This window comes from Neoarius graeffei, chromosome 19 (genome assembly GCF_027579695.1).
Source record: "Neoarius graeffei isolate fNeoGra1 chromosome 19, fNeoGra1.pri, whole genome shotgun sequence".
NCBI classification, from domain to species: domain Eukaryota; kingdom Metazoa; phylum Chordata; class Actinopteri; order Siluriformes; family Ariidae; genus Neoarius; species Neoarius graeffei.
In genome coordinates, this window is record NC_083587.1 from 33,532,140 (window position 1) to 33,549,364 (window position 17,225).

The window sequence follows — 17,225 nt, forward strand, 5'->3', positions numbered from 1 at the left end:
ACATGGAAGTCTGGGGGCAACCCAGAATTTTGCAAAACCCGGGCAACGCCGGGTAACCTGCTTGTGTGTGTATCAGAAGGCAAGAAATGGCACGAATTAAATTTTTTGACAAGGCACACCTGTTTATTAAAAAGCGTTCCATGTGACTACCTCATGAAGCTGGTTAAGATAATAACAATAGTGTGTAAAGTGTCAAGGTAAATGCTGGCTACTTTGAAGAATCTAAAATATTTTTTAAAACTTTTTTTATTTGTCTGTTTATGTATTTAATTTACCACTTGATTCCATGTTTTTTTTTTTTTTTTGCGGTGCAGTTTCCATCAAATCCTGCACTCTGATTGGCTGGCAAGCGGGTCCGTATCCTACGGTACGGACCCCGGTTATGGACCTCTGGCGACTTGCTCGTTCACAACAACAAACATAGTAGAATTTTTGTCAACATTTTTTAAATAAGATTTATTTATAAGATTATCAAAAATCTTATAAATTTTTGCCAGCATTTCTCAGGAGAATAGCATTAATTTTACAGCATGGATAGCGATAACGACAGTGTTCACAGTGAAAGCGAGTTTTACTACCCTGAGGAAGAAGAAATAAGAGAACGTTTCAGGAGAAAGCTAAAAACCTCTAACTGTTGCTAACGCTGAGGAAAAACATGGCTGAATCCTGAATGACTCCTATTTGTATAAATAGGGGACTACATAGGCGGCAAAGTGTAGTTTTTTTTCCTGCCATGGACGTGCACTTGTATACCGAGGAGGAAGCCATTTGCATTAGTCGTGAATGAGGATTCAAAATGGCGGCTCAGTTTTCCCTTTCGGGCGCTCTCGTTTTCTGTTAGAATTTGGTAAAGAAAAAAATAAATGTATTATTTACCAGCTTAAGGTCGGCCCGTATGGTGAAATACCGTGACCTCGGCCCAGAGGGCCTCGCTCAGTACTTTCAAGACCTCGGCCACGGTATTTCACGATGGTCAGGAAAAAACCCTATGTATGAGTGGGGTGTCCAAACTTTTGATTGGTTGTGTGTGTAATATCTCATCTCATTATCTCTAGCCGCTTTATCCTGTTCTACAGGGTCGGAGGCAAGCTGGAGCCTATCCCAGCTGACTACGGGCGAAAGGCGGGGTACACCCTGGACAAGTCGCCAGGTCATCACAGGGCTGACACATAGACACAGGCAACCATTCACACTCACATTCACACCTACGGTCAATTTAGAGTCACCAGTTAACCTAACCTGCATGTCTTTGGACTGTGGGGGAAACCGGAGCACCCGGAGGAAACCCACGCGGACACGGGGAGAACATGCAAACTCCGCACAGAAAGGCCCTCGCCAGCCACGGGGCTCGAACCCGGACCTTCTTGCTGTGAGGCGACAGCGCTAACCACTACACCACCGTGCCGCCCCATGTGTGTAATATAAAAAAAAAAAAAGATAATTGACTTTAGTTGCTATAAGTTTAGATTATATACTTCATATTTTTATTTGATATTTATTTTAAACAAAAAAAATAGGATCCAAAGAGACGTCTTTAAAGGAAACTGACTGTTTGCTATTGTTCAGTTCCCAGTTAATCTGTGTGTTTATTCTTTTTCAGCAGCTTGAACACATTTTGTAGAAACGGTATAAGAGGTCTCTGAAACATTTTTAATGACATTTAAAGACCGAAAATCGCTGGGGAGAAAGTTCACCAAGGCCAAAGACGAACTTCCCACTCCGAACCGCAAGAAATTTTTGCCTACGAAAAAAAATGACCTTTTTTTGGTGACTAGAACGCTGCTGTTGTTTGTGTGTGTGAAGTACACTGCTGAATTTAGAGCGGTTTTAACAAGCCAACGCAGCTCTGCGTTACGGCCACCACACATGTGGCACTAATCAGTTTTATGATATCAACGTAATGTTTAGCGTAATTATCGTTGTGTAGACACATGGTTTATCTGTAAAATAATTTTTACAGACCCTCTCAGTCCAGATTTATGTCATAAACGTTATTTTAAATGAATGCAATAATATTTGTGTATTTATTGAATACATCGATCTTTTTTTTTAAATTCCTGAAATGTCCACCGACAGAGCACGTTAGGCTAAGAGGCCGTATTTATCTGCTACTTTTTTTGACTTAATGGGTTTTGTATTAAACTGATGCAATTCAGTAACTAGTCAAAGACATCAAAAATAAAACTTAATTACAAATATATCAACAAATGCTGCTGATTTAAAAAAAAAATTAATATTAAGCCATGATTTAGCTCCGTGCCTTAGTTAACCCTAAAATTAATCAAATAGGACTGTGGGAAGTTTTAGATACGAGTGTTTTTAATAAGCTCCTTTTTACCTGGCGAATAAATGGTAGCATTTAATAAGATCATGTTCCTGTGCTTTTATAATCAGGATCAAATTTTAACTTGTAATTTAGATTCCATTTAACTCTGAAAAGAGAGCGCAGTTCTTTAAAGTGCATATCACGGGTAAATTCAGGAGCAAGATCAATGTCTCATCTCATTATCTCTAGCCGCTTTATCCTGTTCTACAGGGTCGCAGGCAAGCTGGAGCCTATCCCAGCTGACTACGGGCGAAAGGCGGGGTACACCCTGGACAAGTCGCCAGGTCATCACAGGGCTGACACATAGACACAGACAACCATTCACACTCACATTCACACCTACGGTCAATTTAGAGTCACCAGTTAACCTAACCTGCATGTCTTTGGACTGTGGGGGAAACCGGAGCACCCGGAGGAAACCCACGCGGACACGGGGAGAACATGCAAACTCCACACAGAAAGGCCCTCGCCGGCCACGGGGCTCGAACCCGGACCTTCTCGCTGTGAGGCGACAGCGCTAACCACTACACCACCGTGCCGCCCCCAAGATCAATGTAATTCTCCTATTTTGTATTCAACTTTAGTCAAATATCTGTCACATTTTGCATTCTGTGCAATTTTTTTTTACCTTGCGCAACACCAGAAAAATTCCGTTGAAATCAAGCCATTTGAGGCGAATTGGTCCGCCTCTGAAAAAACTTGGCATTTGGATTTCCCAGGAAACATTGATTTTCGTGACGTCGCGTGCGGGACGCCTCCCTCTGAATCCTACGTCAGCGCTGGTTTGTTTATGAGAAAACGACCTGGTGGTTTTCTGCAAATTTCTTCAACGTTATCACATAATTATTAAAATGGTTAACAGATGTATCGTAGGAGGGTGTTGCAACACCAATCATGATGGGATTAGTACTCATTGTTTTCCAAAAGACCGGACAACGAGAGAGAAATGGGAGCGCTTGGTCTACACAGGCTGTGCACTGAAACCGTGCAAAGCTCGCGCAGCCTGCTGGCGCTTCCGCAGGTGACGTCACGAATCTGGCTCCAGACTCCCTTGGGATTTTTCCAGACGCGTTTTGTTATTTTATTTTTTTCTGCTGTAGACAGATGGCCTTGTGCAAAATTACCCTTCTGGAAGAGTCTGATATGCACTTTAACCATTACGTTTGACCGCGTTATGTTTGCGTCCTGGTTGCCTGGGCTGCAGGACACCCAGTGCATAGATCATTGAGCATAAATGAGCATAAACCGTTATTCTTTTCAAAATGAAATGTATCTCATGGCTCCTATGAGGGCTGTATAATGACTCGTACTTTTAATTGAGATCATAATTTTTAGCAGCCATTACTGACTGATCTTATCCAATTGTTGAATGTGTTATCAGGTTATTGTTTTTTTTTTTTTAAATATATAAAGTATTTCTGTTTAGCATTTGAAAAGCTGGGAACTCTATTTCTGTTGGAAGGTTTCTCTAGGGGAAGGTGTGTGTGTGAGAGATTACCTCCACGTACTTGGTTGGAGGAGGTTTTGTTTTCGCCTCCATTTGTTTGCCTGTTCCTAACGTAACTCAAAAAGTAGTGAACGGATTTTGATATTTTGAGTAAAGGTGGGCCAACTAACAACTGATTTTGATTTTTAGATTTTGATTCAAATCCAAATATCTGTCTTGGTGGAGGTGTGCACTCTACCGAGTGCCTTCTAGTAAGTGTGATAAATAATCATGCTTTAAGTTGTGAGAAATATAATTATCATTTGAGAGACTGTAGACTGTTATGGGCTTTACGTGAATCAATATCCAGATCTAAACGCTCGCTTGTAAGCAGTTCCTATAAGCGTCGAAGTTGTCATTAGGAATCAGGCTGATATCCTAAACCGATAACAAGGGATAAAATAATGACTTTTGTCTCCGTTTGGAAATCCAGTGGCCGGCGTTTTTATTGGCTTTGGGGTTCACACGCTCGTATGAAAATAAGAACCCCGCACTCCCGTGCACACGACGCTGTGGTTTTCTCCTGCTTATTTTCCTTTGTGACAATGGGAGGGGCGAGTGTGTGTTTATCTCCCCTCGTTTTTTTATGATGGGGCGGCGTTGTAGGGGTCACAGCGGGGCTGTGAGTGCACTTCTAGTGCACTTCTCTTCTTCATGGCCTGGGTTCACGGCAAGGCCAGCGCTGAGACTGTAAACACACCGCTGTGGATGCACAGCTGCTCGACCATGCCTCCTTCAGTGTGCGCAAAGCTGTTAAACGGCCATGAGGGAGACATCAGTTCGCCCCCAGGCTCACGTTTTTGGCCGTTTCTCACTGGGCAGCATTTTTCATACCACGTGGATTTGAGCGCACCGTTACTGTCACTCCAACACAACTAAAGTTTGTAATTAGCAGGTGATTGACATGTGGATGCTGCGACGCTTGATAAAGCTCAAGCCCAAAATAAGTTCTGCTGAGGTTTGTTTTTAGTCGAAATGCGTCGTTGTTAAACGCAGTGTTTTGTAGAAGTAATCGTATGGGGCCGAGTGAAATTAAGGATTAATTTTACGAGGAACCAGTCGGATTACTTGTTTATAATATGCAGGGCCAAATACCTACTTCGGAAGCCATTCAAGTTCACAACATTTTGTCATTCGCGTTTTCTGAACCAATCAGGGCGCAAGACGATCTTGCACGTTTGAATCAGTTTCCAAAGCGTCTTTCATCACGACACGAGGATTTTGAAAGTGGTGTACAAACTTTTATTGGAGCTTTTTTACAAAAGCTGATTGCTAAATGCAAGAAAACTCTGCGCTTGATCTCAAAGGAATTACAAATACCATTCATCGTTATAAATTTAGCCAAGTGACGAACTAGCCAATAGCATTTCAGAAATATGGCCCCGTGTTAAGGAAAAAAAAAAAGCCCTCCTTGATTGACCAATCAGAATTGAGTAATTTGGCCCTATGTATTATAAATGATGAAGTGTTCAGAAATATTTGAATTACGACTTAGGCTACATCCACACGACAACGGCAACGAGATGTTATTAAAAAAAATATCGCGTCCACATGGGCAACGGATCAGTAAAATATCAGGTACATATCGCAACGCTTGCTGAAAACGATGCAATACACATGCCACACCTCTAGGGGCGCTGTAAGACGGTCCCTTTGGAGACACCAGAACAATAGAAGAAGTAAGGACGCATGCGCATAAACTATTATGCGCGAGACTTCATATTAGCCACAAAGTCAGAAAAATCTGTTCGTAAAATTACGTTATAATGACCAAATACAATGAAAAGTATTTTTCCAGTCTCACCTGTGAAAGGTAATCCCATGTGATCTCGTTTGGACGGCAAACCTGTTGGTACAGTTAAACGCAGCACATGAATGAGGCATCTTTATTCTCCGCTTTGACCTTTCCAATATGGCGGCAAGGATGGCGTATGATTCTACGCGGAAGGCGGCGTCTTTAATGGTCCGGAATAAATTGAATGCTACACGTTGATGGATTAATTTGTTCTTCTACACCCTTTTTGAGGAATGTATTGTAGGACTTAAACCAACATCTGAAGAGGTGAGATCGCTCCTTTTTTTTTTCCCTATTTTTGCTGGTGGGATTGACTCTGCCCTAAGGGCTATATTTTCTCTCTCTCTCTCTCTCTCTCTCTCTCTCACTTTGCACCATTACACAAATATTCACAGTGAAAATATTTTGTAAGCGCGTTTCATGAACCAAGTTATAGGATTTGTTGACAACTCGCATCGAGTTCGTTACACTTCTACCCGGCATGAAGCACATGTGGTTGTGACGTCATCGTAAACAAATCCGTTCTACTCATCCAGATGACATCGCAACGGCGCCGTTGCCAGATCTTTCCACTCTGGAACCCGTTCTCAAAAGATTTCGTTTTGGGGCACCCAAAACGCCGGTGCCGTGTGGACGCCAGGCCGAAACGATAAACAATTTTATCGGATTCACCTGAATCCGTTGCCGTGTGGACAGGGCCTTATGGTGATGATACATGGGGCAACTTTTTGGGCAATGTTGCTGGCAACGGGCAACTAGGTGAGACACAGGGCAACTTTTCAGGGCAACTAACAATGGGCAACAACAGTTAGCAATGGCAGTTTACAGTTAGCTAAAAAAAAATCGATGTCTTAATTTTTGCTGTGACCATTTAATCAAGCTGTCTGTTGTTTTTTTAGAGCTTTGGTGAGGTAAATTCCTCCATATAGAATATTAAAATAACTTACCGGCGTAAAAACAGATGAGGAGTCTCTCCATCTCTTCACTCCACTGACACTGAGCGGCCGCCATATTTGTTTGAAATTTCTGATCCGAACCTCACCGGAGGTCACATGACTCGATACTCGCGTTCTGATTGGCTTATCTCAAAAAGTTGCCAGAGATTATCAAAACCATTCAGAAAGAAACAATGTTGCCCAATGTCAGTAGAAAAGAGTCAAAACGCAATTGTCCAGCAACATTGCTCGGCAACATTGCCCAAAAAGTCGCCCCGTGTATCATCACCATTAGTTTCTTGGAGTATTTAATGGAAATGGAAATTCCTGCTGAACGACGGGGAGGTGGTTAAGTGAATGATTTAACTGTTTTTGTCCCCATTACCTTAATCTCCAATACTAATGCATTAGTTTTACTGATAAATGCAAACACTGAATTAGCCTAATCCTTAAACGCTAACACCAGAAGTAAAAAACAAATTAAACTCAGTAATGCATGTAACATCAGGGTTGAGAAATGGAAGAGGAGCATAATCTCCATTTCTGGATCAATTTGAAGTCAAAGGGAAAAACTCCATGAACCCATATAACTCTTCGCTTAGGGGAAAGTTCTCTCTCTCTCTCTCTCTCTCTCTCTCTCTCTCTCTCTCTCTCTCTCTGTGTGTGGACATGATGGCAAAATAATCAGCCGAACTTCTACTTGGGTCAGTTCGTGAATCACTCAGGCGTCGAAGTTTTCTACAATGCCTAAAACACACCTAAAGTATGGTTTCTTGTTCTTTTTTTTTTTTTTAATTTAATAGATGTTTTCAAATTCCTTGATCAGTTTTGTTACATGTCTAAAATAGCTTTCTGTCATTGTTTGCTCCTCTGCAGTTTAAATCGTACCAGCCTAGTGCGTGTGACGGGGTGAGAAGTTCTTCGGGGTGTGGTGTTTTTTTTTTTTTTTTTTTATTGCCCTGTTTTATAGGCTTCTGCAAGATTCTTGGAGGGACTTCAAAACCTCTGTGTCCCCTCCCTGTCCGAGGTCAAAGACGGGTCACGGGTTCACTTTTAAGTTTACGCCTGTTATTATTCCCTCCGACTGGATAAACATGACAGAAGTGGTCAATGCGCCTTTTTTTTTTTTTTTAATTAACTGAATCTAGAGTTTGATGGCGATATGTAACAAAATCTCCATCAAACTCCAGATTCAGTTAATTAAAAAAAAAAAAAAAGTAAATTAAAAAGCTATATTATAATATGCATGTTCCAGTCCATGTCTTATACAAACACCATACTGTACGGTCATTAAGTAACCCTTTACGTTCGGTGGTTGGGTGAGAAGAGAAGAGAAGAGAAGAGGAGGTTGTCCCAGTGCTGTTGATGGTGGTGCTGTTGAATAACCCGTGGTCTACTGGAATACTCCTTGCATCTTTGTAGCTGCTTTGAATGTGCGTGCGATAAGTGAAGCTTTGAATCTTGAACATGCAAATAATTTGCCGAATAAATATTCATCTTATAAATATTAGACGCATGTTAAAAGTGAAGGGTGGTTTATGTTTCTGTAACGAGGTCTTTTTTTTTTTTTTTTTTTTTGAGGCCTGAAGTATCTTGGTTCTTTTGAGTAAGATTTTTGTAATCGCATGGAATTGGATACCAAACAAATTTTAGAGCTCGATCATCACCAAACCACCTAAATTTATAGAAAATCGAGTGGTTTGTCCCGTCACATGGTGTTTTGTGTACACAGTACCAGCCAAAAGTTTGAACACAACTTCTAATGCAATGGGTTTTCTTTATATTTATAACTTTAAAGACATTTCATTCATGTCTTAAAGTAATGACGGATATCGTTTCTTCTTGCCATAATATGGATTGCTAAAGTTGTGGTGTGGAATAGGGCTATTTACTGGGTTTTTAAAAAAATTGTTTACTGTTTGATCTCAAACACATTAAGAAGGCAATAAATTGCACTAATTAACTTTTGACGAGGCACACCTATTAATTGAAAAGCATTCCAGGTGCTTAACCACCTCATGAAGCTGGTTAAGACAATGCCGAGAGGATACAAAGCGTCAAGGTAAACGCTGGATACTTTGAAGAGTCGAAAACATGAGACTTTTTTTTTTTTTTTAAATCATGTAAATAGAGGGGCTAGCGGTTAGCGCTGTCGCCTCACAGCAAGAAGGTCCGGGTTCGAGCCCCGTGGCCGGCGAGGGCCTTTCTGTGCGGAGTTTGCATGTTCTCCCCGTGTCCGCGTGGGTTTCCTCCGGGTGCTCCGGTTTCCCCCACAGTCCAAAGACATGCAGGTTAGGTTAACTGGTGACTCTAAATTGACCGTAGGTGTGAATGTGAGTGTGAATGGTTGTCTGTGTCTATGTGTCAGCCCTGTGATGACCTGGCGACTTGTCCAGGGTGTACCCCGCCTTTCGCCCGTAGTCAGCTGGGATAGGCTCCAGCTTGCCTGCGACCCTGTAGAACAGGATAAAGCAGCTAGAGATAATGAGATGAGAGGAGATGTAAATAGAGGATATTACGCAGTTGAACTACGATATAAAGTTTATCCCCGAGTGGTGAATATATTCACGAGTGAGCAAAGCGAACGAATGAAAATATTTTCAACACAAGAAGATAAACTTCAGATCTTCGCTCTACCATGTAATGTTCTTTATATTATATGGACGACACATCCACAAAAAAAAACAAAACAAAAAAAACCTGCAAATAAGTCAAAAGAATTTTGAACCGGTTCAACGTTTTTGACAACATGCGTCTAGTCAGCAGGAAAACCCTGGGAGTGAGGTCATCGGTGGGAAATATACATACAGGACGCTTTCGATGGAATAAAAACGTGTTCTGTTCCCTTCTTGTGAGTTTCATTCATTTGGTTTGATAGCATGCAATATCATATCGCTTATCCTACATGTATTACGCCACTCCATCCAATGGAGAATGAGCGTTGAATATTGTTTACAATATTGCGTGGTTGTCAAGACAACAGCATGTCACACGTCAAAGCTGATGTGAATATTCAGTGAGGGAGTTTTCTGCTGCGCATGCACACAAGCATTTCTTTGTTCGCTGGAAAGAGAAAGACGTGCTGGACTCCTGAAAGGCTACCAAAACTTTTATTAGATATTCTTCATGCATAAGAGAAAAACAGACCAATGGACATCGAAAAACTGGAAAAGAGTCTGTATTAAAAATAATAATAAATATTGGCTGTCTTTATTTATTATAGAGACACATTCACAAACAAAGTACACATTTATCCAAACAATTCATCGATTTTCCTTGAGTGACATTCTAGAGATTTATGTCACAGTTTTGGTTCCCCGTGTCCCGGATGTGGCTCGTATGAAAAATGAGTGGTGTATTTCCCAGTAAAATACTTGTGTTCATATAATAATCCCATATATGTTAGATTTGTTATTTCATAGTTTTGATGTCTTCAGTATTGTTCTCCAATGGTCAAAATACAGAAAAACCTATGAACGAGTAGGGGTGTCCAAACTTTAGACTGGTACTGTAGAATCTTTATATGCAACAAGTCGAGTAAAATTTATAGATGGAAAGAAAAGTAGAGTTTCACTGAGTGGCATCTTGTTAGTTAAAGCTGTGCTGAATCATGAAGGTATGCAGAAGCAAGCAGAAAGACCAAAGTGAGGGTCCAAAGGGTCAACGATACCCCGGGTGCCTCCAAATTTGATTTAGTGTGAGTGGAAGTTGTTTCTGGAATGTTCTATGGACTCTTCAGCCAGTTGATTTAGAGATTTTTGCTTGAAAGTATGTTGTCGGGGTGTTTTAATTCTCTGTGCAGACATGATGCAGGGTTTATTTTTCCCCCCTTTATTCCAAGTTTTTATGTTTTGTACAATACAGTACCGTGTGCAAGTTGTACGTAGTGTGTATGTATATATTATAATAATAAATAATAATGTTAAATTTATGTAGTGCCTTTCAAGAAACCCAAGGACGCTTTACAATTATAGACAAAGAAAAAAATAAAAATAATAATAAAAAATAAAAAAATTAGATTCACTTTATTCATCCCACATCAGGGAAATTCACGTGTTACAGTAGCAAGAAAATGTCAAACAGATAACAAATAAAACTGAAATAAAAATTAGACAAATGAAGGATTAAATACAGAGGGCTATTTGCGTTATCTACCGTGAAAAAATATAGAAAAAGTGTGTTTTTTTTTTTTTTTTTTTTAAGTACAAACTTTTTATGACTTCTACATTATCAAATCCGTACAAAAACATTTGCGTTCCGAACATTAGTTTTCTAGCATAAGACAAACATTTCCCTGTAACATTTAATATGTCAGTAAAGAAAGCTGTTTATTAAGCCTAGGTCACAACCTACGAGTTTTTGGCCGTGCGATTTTTGGCATTTCCCAAATCGCTGCGTTTTTTTTTTTTTTTTTTTGTACGTGGAGAAAGACGCACGTTGGCTGTAAGCTTTTGTCTTGCAACCTGAAAAAAAACGTAAGCGCCCGTAGAGTTTGTTTGACATGACAAAGAACCTCTGCGGCCGGTCTACGGCTCGAAAATCAGCACGTCACATGCGCGCCCTCCGTGCGTTTCTTGCGTTTTTTTGCACGTAGACCAGCCGTAGAAGCGCGTGCGGCCGGTTGTGACCGAGGCTTTAAGTAAGAGGCCACTTTTTCAGACAGAAACCATAATGAAGGCTGCTGGGTTTTGGTGCAGAATGAAGAAGCGAGCGTGACCGTCAGTGTCCAGAAGAACTGTGGCTGGTTCTGTAAGATGCTCAGTAAAACCTACAGCTCACTTCCTTATCAAACTGCACTCACTGGACCTGAGACTACTACTATTTATTTATTTATTTATTTATTAAAGCAAAGGGTCGTCTCGCACCAAATATTGACTTTGTTTCATTTATTACGGCTTACTGCAGTTTTATAGTATTTTCTTGAAGTGCAGAAACCTTTAATTTCATTATGTTTTGAAGGCATCTTTGTTGTACAGCATTTATTTTGCGTGTGCCTAAGACTTTTGCATAGTAGATTTGACTACGTTTTAATAGATTTGTATTTCCCTTGTTTGGGACGACCAGGGAGGTTCAGATACTAGATTTTCAGATCCAGGCCAAAAAAGTGCTTTTTCACTCCACACTTGAGATATTTGTGAAATATTTATATTTAAAATCAATCAGTCTAATGCGTTTTAGTTTATCTGTTTTAATTTCTATACTACTTGTTTTTGTGTTATTTTATTGTACGTATGTTATTGTGATTGTCGGTTTTGCATTGTGCTCCAATGAATGAATGAATGAAATCCATAAATACTGAAGTTGGGTAAAGGTTATGGAAAATTTTAATGTTTCCAACACTGAGCTTTTATAATCTGTTAAATGAATAGTCAAAGCTGTGTTTACAGCGTGTAGTGGGGTTATTTGGGGGAAAAAGAATCTCTTTAGGATTTGGGATCTAAAAGCATTCCAAATTCTTGATCTGTAACTGGAATTGTGTATTGTATAACCTGTCGCGGCGTGTGGATGGTGACCTGATAACACAGCAGTTATGATGTTTTTCTGCTCTGTTTAAGGCTGGGCTCATGTGGTTTGTGCACTCTACATCCCAGAGGTGGAATTTGCCAACGTCTCCACCATGGAGCCCATTGTTTTACAGTCCGTCCCTCACGAGCGCTACAATAAGGTGAGCTCATTACGTCATTTCAGCTCTGAATAGTTACCATTAAAGGCTTAGTGTGTGTGAGAGAGAGACCGAGAGAGAGAGAGAATATGCTCTAGTCACTTTTGTGTTTTGTTGGCAGTCTGTAATTTCAGTGCTTAGCTAAAGAAAATGGAACAAATGAATTGAAACTGTATAATTTGAAAGAATGTTGCTTATGCCTGGCACTGTTTGATTTTCACAGGCTTTGAGTTAAGAGTAAAACGCCTAATATCCATTGTTGGAGTAGATATCATACCTGTGTGGGGTGGGTTTTAATTAATTTATTTTTATTATTGTTTTTTTTTTTAAATTGCGTTTTATCCCCCACTGGCCGAAAGGCCCAAAGAGGGATTACGTCGCGGCTACGTCCGTCCGTCCGCCCGTCCGTCCTAGGGAAGGGTGCTCACCTTCTGAAATCAACTCCTCTGACGATTTTTGGAGGAATTTCACGAAACTTGACAAGAGGCATTGTTGTATGTCAGTACTACGCATATTGTAATTTCGTTAAATCTGGTCACATTTTACCAGAGTTACAGCCCTTGATTAACAAAATTATAATTTGCCAATTTCAGGAGTGTCTCTCTCCTTCCTTCTGAAATCAACTCCTCTTACAATTTTTGGAGGAATTTCATGAAACTTGGCAGAAAGCATCGTTATATGTCGTGAATACGCACGTTGTAATTTTGTTCAATTCGGTCGCGTTTTACCAGAGTTGTGGCCTTTGATTAACAATCTTGTACTTTCACAATTTCATCAAGGTGTGTTTGCCTTCTGACATCAACTCCTCTCAGAATTTTTGGATGAATTTCATGTAATTTGGCAAAATGTTTTTATCCCCCACTGGCCAAAAGGCCCAAAGGGGGATTATGTTGTGGTGAAATCCATCCGTTTGTCTGTCCGTCCGTCCCTCCCTCCTTCCCGGAAAGGGTTCTCACCTTCTGAAATCGCCACCTCTGACAAATTTTTGGAGGAATTTCATGAAACCTGGCAAAAGGCTTTGTTATAGGACAGTTATACGCATATTGCAATTTCGTTTTGCAGTGTATTGTAGCGGGGGATATTGTGCTCTCGGAGCACTCTTGTTTTTAATTGCCATCACGCGGTGTCCATCCATCCGTCTGTCCAGCCATCCATCCGTCCGCAATTCATGAAAATTGCTACTCCTCCTGGAGTTTTCAATGGATTATGGTTCTGTGATGGGTTTCCCAAAAGACTCCACGCTAAGAGCAGCTTAACTAGGAGAGAGAGCGTTCATTATGCTGCTCGCTCTACCATTTAACGAAGATCTTTGTGCTACAATGCTTTTGGGAAACTCTGCACTGGTTGTTTTGTGTGGAAGATCTAATCAGCCTGCACAATAGTTATTACTCCTTGGATTTGAGAGTTCTCATTAACAAGTTGCTAATTAGGCTGGTTAACGAACTTTCAGGAAAATGGCTACTCCTCCCTGAGTTTTCAATGGATTTTGATCGTATTGTTTGGAAGATCAAATTGTTCTGATTTGTTCCCATGAAGAGCAACTTGGCTAATTATAAACGAGTCTGGTTTATCATGGTACGGCCGTGTGAGCTACTGCGTCGCTGATTCCCCCCCCCCCAAAAAAAAAATCTTACACTGGCGTTAACAGTATTAAAAATGGTTGTTTTCATAGTTAAGCTAAAGTTTAATGAGTGCTCATTAGGGGGAGAAGCTCAGACATCTGAGATTCCATTTTGAAACGGTCAAAACTCACCTTTTCAGTGATAACGTCCGAGCAGATCACTCGTGTAACGGAAAGACCGCAAATGGAAGCACGATCAACTTCTAAAGGCCTCTGCATGCTCTTGCGACAAGGCTTTCGCAGATAGCTTTTCGCAGACAGTTGTACGTAATTTATTGTTGAGCGGGGAGTAATAGGCGTGCGCGATGTTCTTCACCGCCACAACGCAAGGGGGCGCGAAGTCGCTAGGAGTAGTTGGTGGGTGTGGTTAGTGGAGTGTTTATCCTCCGGTTACTTATAATGACTAGAGCTGGAGTCGTATAGATGTACGTACTTCCTCGATCAACCGCTCTTCGTGCTGCTCCATCTTCGCTCGTGTTTTTAAAAATGGTGGTCGTGAAAACAAACCAAACCGGGAAAGTAGGGAAGCGGAAGTGCGTGTACAGCGGATGTAGAGTGGACCAATCAGAGCCCTCTTGTCTGCGACGCTGTCTGCGAGGCTTCTGCGGTGGTCACAATTTTTTGGAGGTGCGCGCAGAGCGTCTGCGAAGGTGGGGGGGCTACGCAGACACTGTCTGCGACGCTATCTGCGAGGACTGGGTTGTCAGCATAAATTGGCCTTAACTGTTGGAGTGGAAAATTCCATTCTACACATGCAAATTGTTAATGTGTGTCCTTCCCCGCACACAAATAACACGCTACGGTAAAAAATGGACCACAACTCATTTTATAGCTCAGAAATTCATACAGGACCAGCTACCATCGTAACACATTCTGTAAGAAACATATTCTATACCCAACTTTCAGCTTTCGTTTTAAAAAACAAAACCGCAGATTTATAACTAAATTTTTATCTGGCGTAATGATTTTAAGTTCCTACTTTTGGTGAGGTAGTGACCTCGACCCTGAGGCTTTCCGTTTAGATCAAAACACACGATCGTATTGGTTTTGGGTTTGCGGAAAATGGAGTTACAATAGTGATCAAATATTTTGCATAATGTTTTATTACGGTTATGATTATTCTGTGAGCGCGCCAATCCTTAGGTGTATAAAATTACAACTTTTAAAATACAATCAGTGATGACTGTAGACTTTTCAGTGGACTACAACCTTTTTAAGGGAATGTGATGTAGTCAACCGTTTATCATGTCCCACATCAAGCCGCCATTTTTCCACAAATTTGCAGAATTTTTGCCAAATTCTGAATAGAGTATTCACATCAAAGATTTAGTTTTATCTGTATTATTTCTTTCATCGTTTTATTTCAAATTAAAACCAACATCACCATTCAAAACCATATAGTTTATTAACTGTGATTTATATTTAGTGGGCTACCCCAACAGTACCCAGTTTCTGAGACAGACCCATATATATATATATGAGTGATTCCACGCTTATGGGTACTGAAATGGGGACATGAACTTATTCACCTAAAACCATTTCTTTTTTTACCATCAGGTCACAAAACATGTAATCTTTAATGAATGATATGTTAAAAGATAACTTTAATTTTCTGAGATGTAATAAAAACATATTTATATGCCAAAGTCAAGCCTATGAGTTCCAAAATGATGTCTGTTACATTACTTCTGTTACGATTGTCCATCTTGCGTCTGTTACAAATTAATTACAATCCAGCTATATACCATGTTAATCTTATTGAAAGAATGTGTATGTTTATTCTACTACACATGTTTATTAATTATATTTGCTAAAACATCACCTTCCTATGTTTCAAAAAGTAATTCTACATTGTTAAAATTGAGAATATATATGTCCACAACACTTCTGTTACGTTCTGACTTTGGCATATAAATATGCTTTTATTACATCTCAGAAAATTAAAGTTATCTTTTAACATATCATTCATTAAAGATTACATGTTTTGTGACCTGATGGTTGGTAAAAGAAATGGTTTTAGGTGAATTTTTAAAAATAAGTTCATGTCCCCATTTCAGTACCCATAAGCGTAGAATCACTCATATATATATATATATATATATATATATATATATATATATATATATATATATATATATATATAAAAAATACTATTGTTTCAAAATTACAAAACAGTATCATAGTTTTACATCTTAATAAAGCCAACATTAAAACAGATTATGCGTCTGTCTTTTAAAAAATGTGCATTACTGATAACTGTATAACTGTAATTAATAATTTTGTATGTAGTGAAAATGCACTACTGTGTGGACTTTTATTCAATAGTGTTTAAAAGTTTTAGAAATCAAGATTAGCTGTGTATGTGAGGGGTTAAGTTATATTTGATGCTGGTATAGCTCAAAAAAGTAATTATTTTTTTTTCCTAAATATGCATTTGAATTAAAATATTTAGAGAGGGGGGAAAAAAATCCCTCCTTGTTTTCACTCCATAAGGAAACGGTCGCACTAATGCTCCAGTGTTTTAATATCGTTCTGTGAAGAAAACAGAAAACCGTGATATTAGTTTGGACGATTATGATTCTGTGCGTTTATCATATTCCTCATCTCGATATGATGATAAATTCACGGTCCAACTAATTCCAGCCAAGGCAGTGTGATGAAACAAGCAGTCAGCAATATGTGACACCGCGTGTGATGTGTTACAAGCGCAAGTTTAATCTCATGCTTGAAATATTCAATCTGTGATGAAACGCTTTCGGTTTTCTCGGTAATTGAGTCTTCACTGCGAGCCAATTTAAAAACAGCGTAGTCATTATTCGCCCGATAATCAGTGTGCTACCAAGATGGGCTTTCGAGAGGCTTGTTAAATTGTCGATGCCGTCACAGTAAACATGCTATGCCTTTAGCAGCTGCACTGTATATCCCACATCAGCAGCTTTTCACAGCCATGAAATTACAGTGTGCATTAACAAATTTGAATCGGCGCACTTGGTATTTGTGATCCGACTGCAATGACTCAATACGGTGTGTATCGGAGAAAAGTCGACGGTGACTGAATGGATCTGGGCATCTTTGTGCAGGTCTGATGCACACAGCTCTTTTAGTAATAGCATTTATTATTTGAAACGTCGTCATAAATGTTTCTCTCATGTTGCGAAAAAGTGTGAGTTAAAGTCATGGGCTCCCCTCCAAGTTCAAAATTCATTCTTTTAAAATGAAAAATTCTTGGGTTACTGTTACAGTATCAGAATTCAAACAGCTCTGTACTGTATCATATATTAAAGGGGAACAGAGGGCAATATATAGAGTAAATATTAGGGATGTCCCGATCAGGTTTTTTTGCCCTCCGATCCGATACCGATCATTTGATTTTGAGTATCTGCCGATACCGAGTCCCGAT

At 39.8% G+C, this 17,225-nt stretch overlaps 1 protein-coding gene across 7 annotated transcripts in view; it reads left to right on the forward strand.

Annotated features, from left to right (window-relative positions):
- The window catches only part of mllt10 (MLLT10 histone lysine methyltransferase DOT1L cofactor), a 172,497-nt gene that overhangs the window by 28,197 nt on the left and 127,075 nt on the right, over positions 1–17,225 (forward strand). For all 7 annotated transcript variants that reach the window (XM_060900009.1, XM_060900010.1, XM_060900011.1 and 4 more), the window contains exon 4: positions 12,098–12,207. In XM_060900009.1, the coding sequence (XP_060755992.1) occupies positions 12,098–12,207 (110 nt within the window). The remainder of the gene's footprint in view (positions 1–12,097; positions 12,208–17,225) is intronic.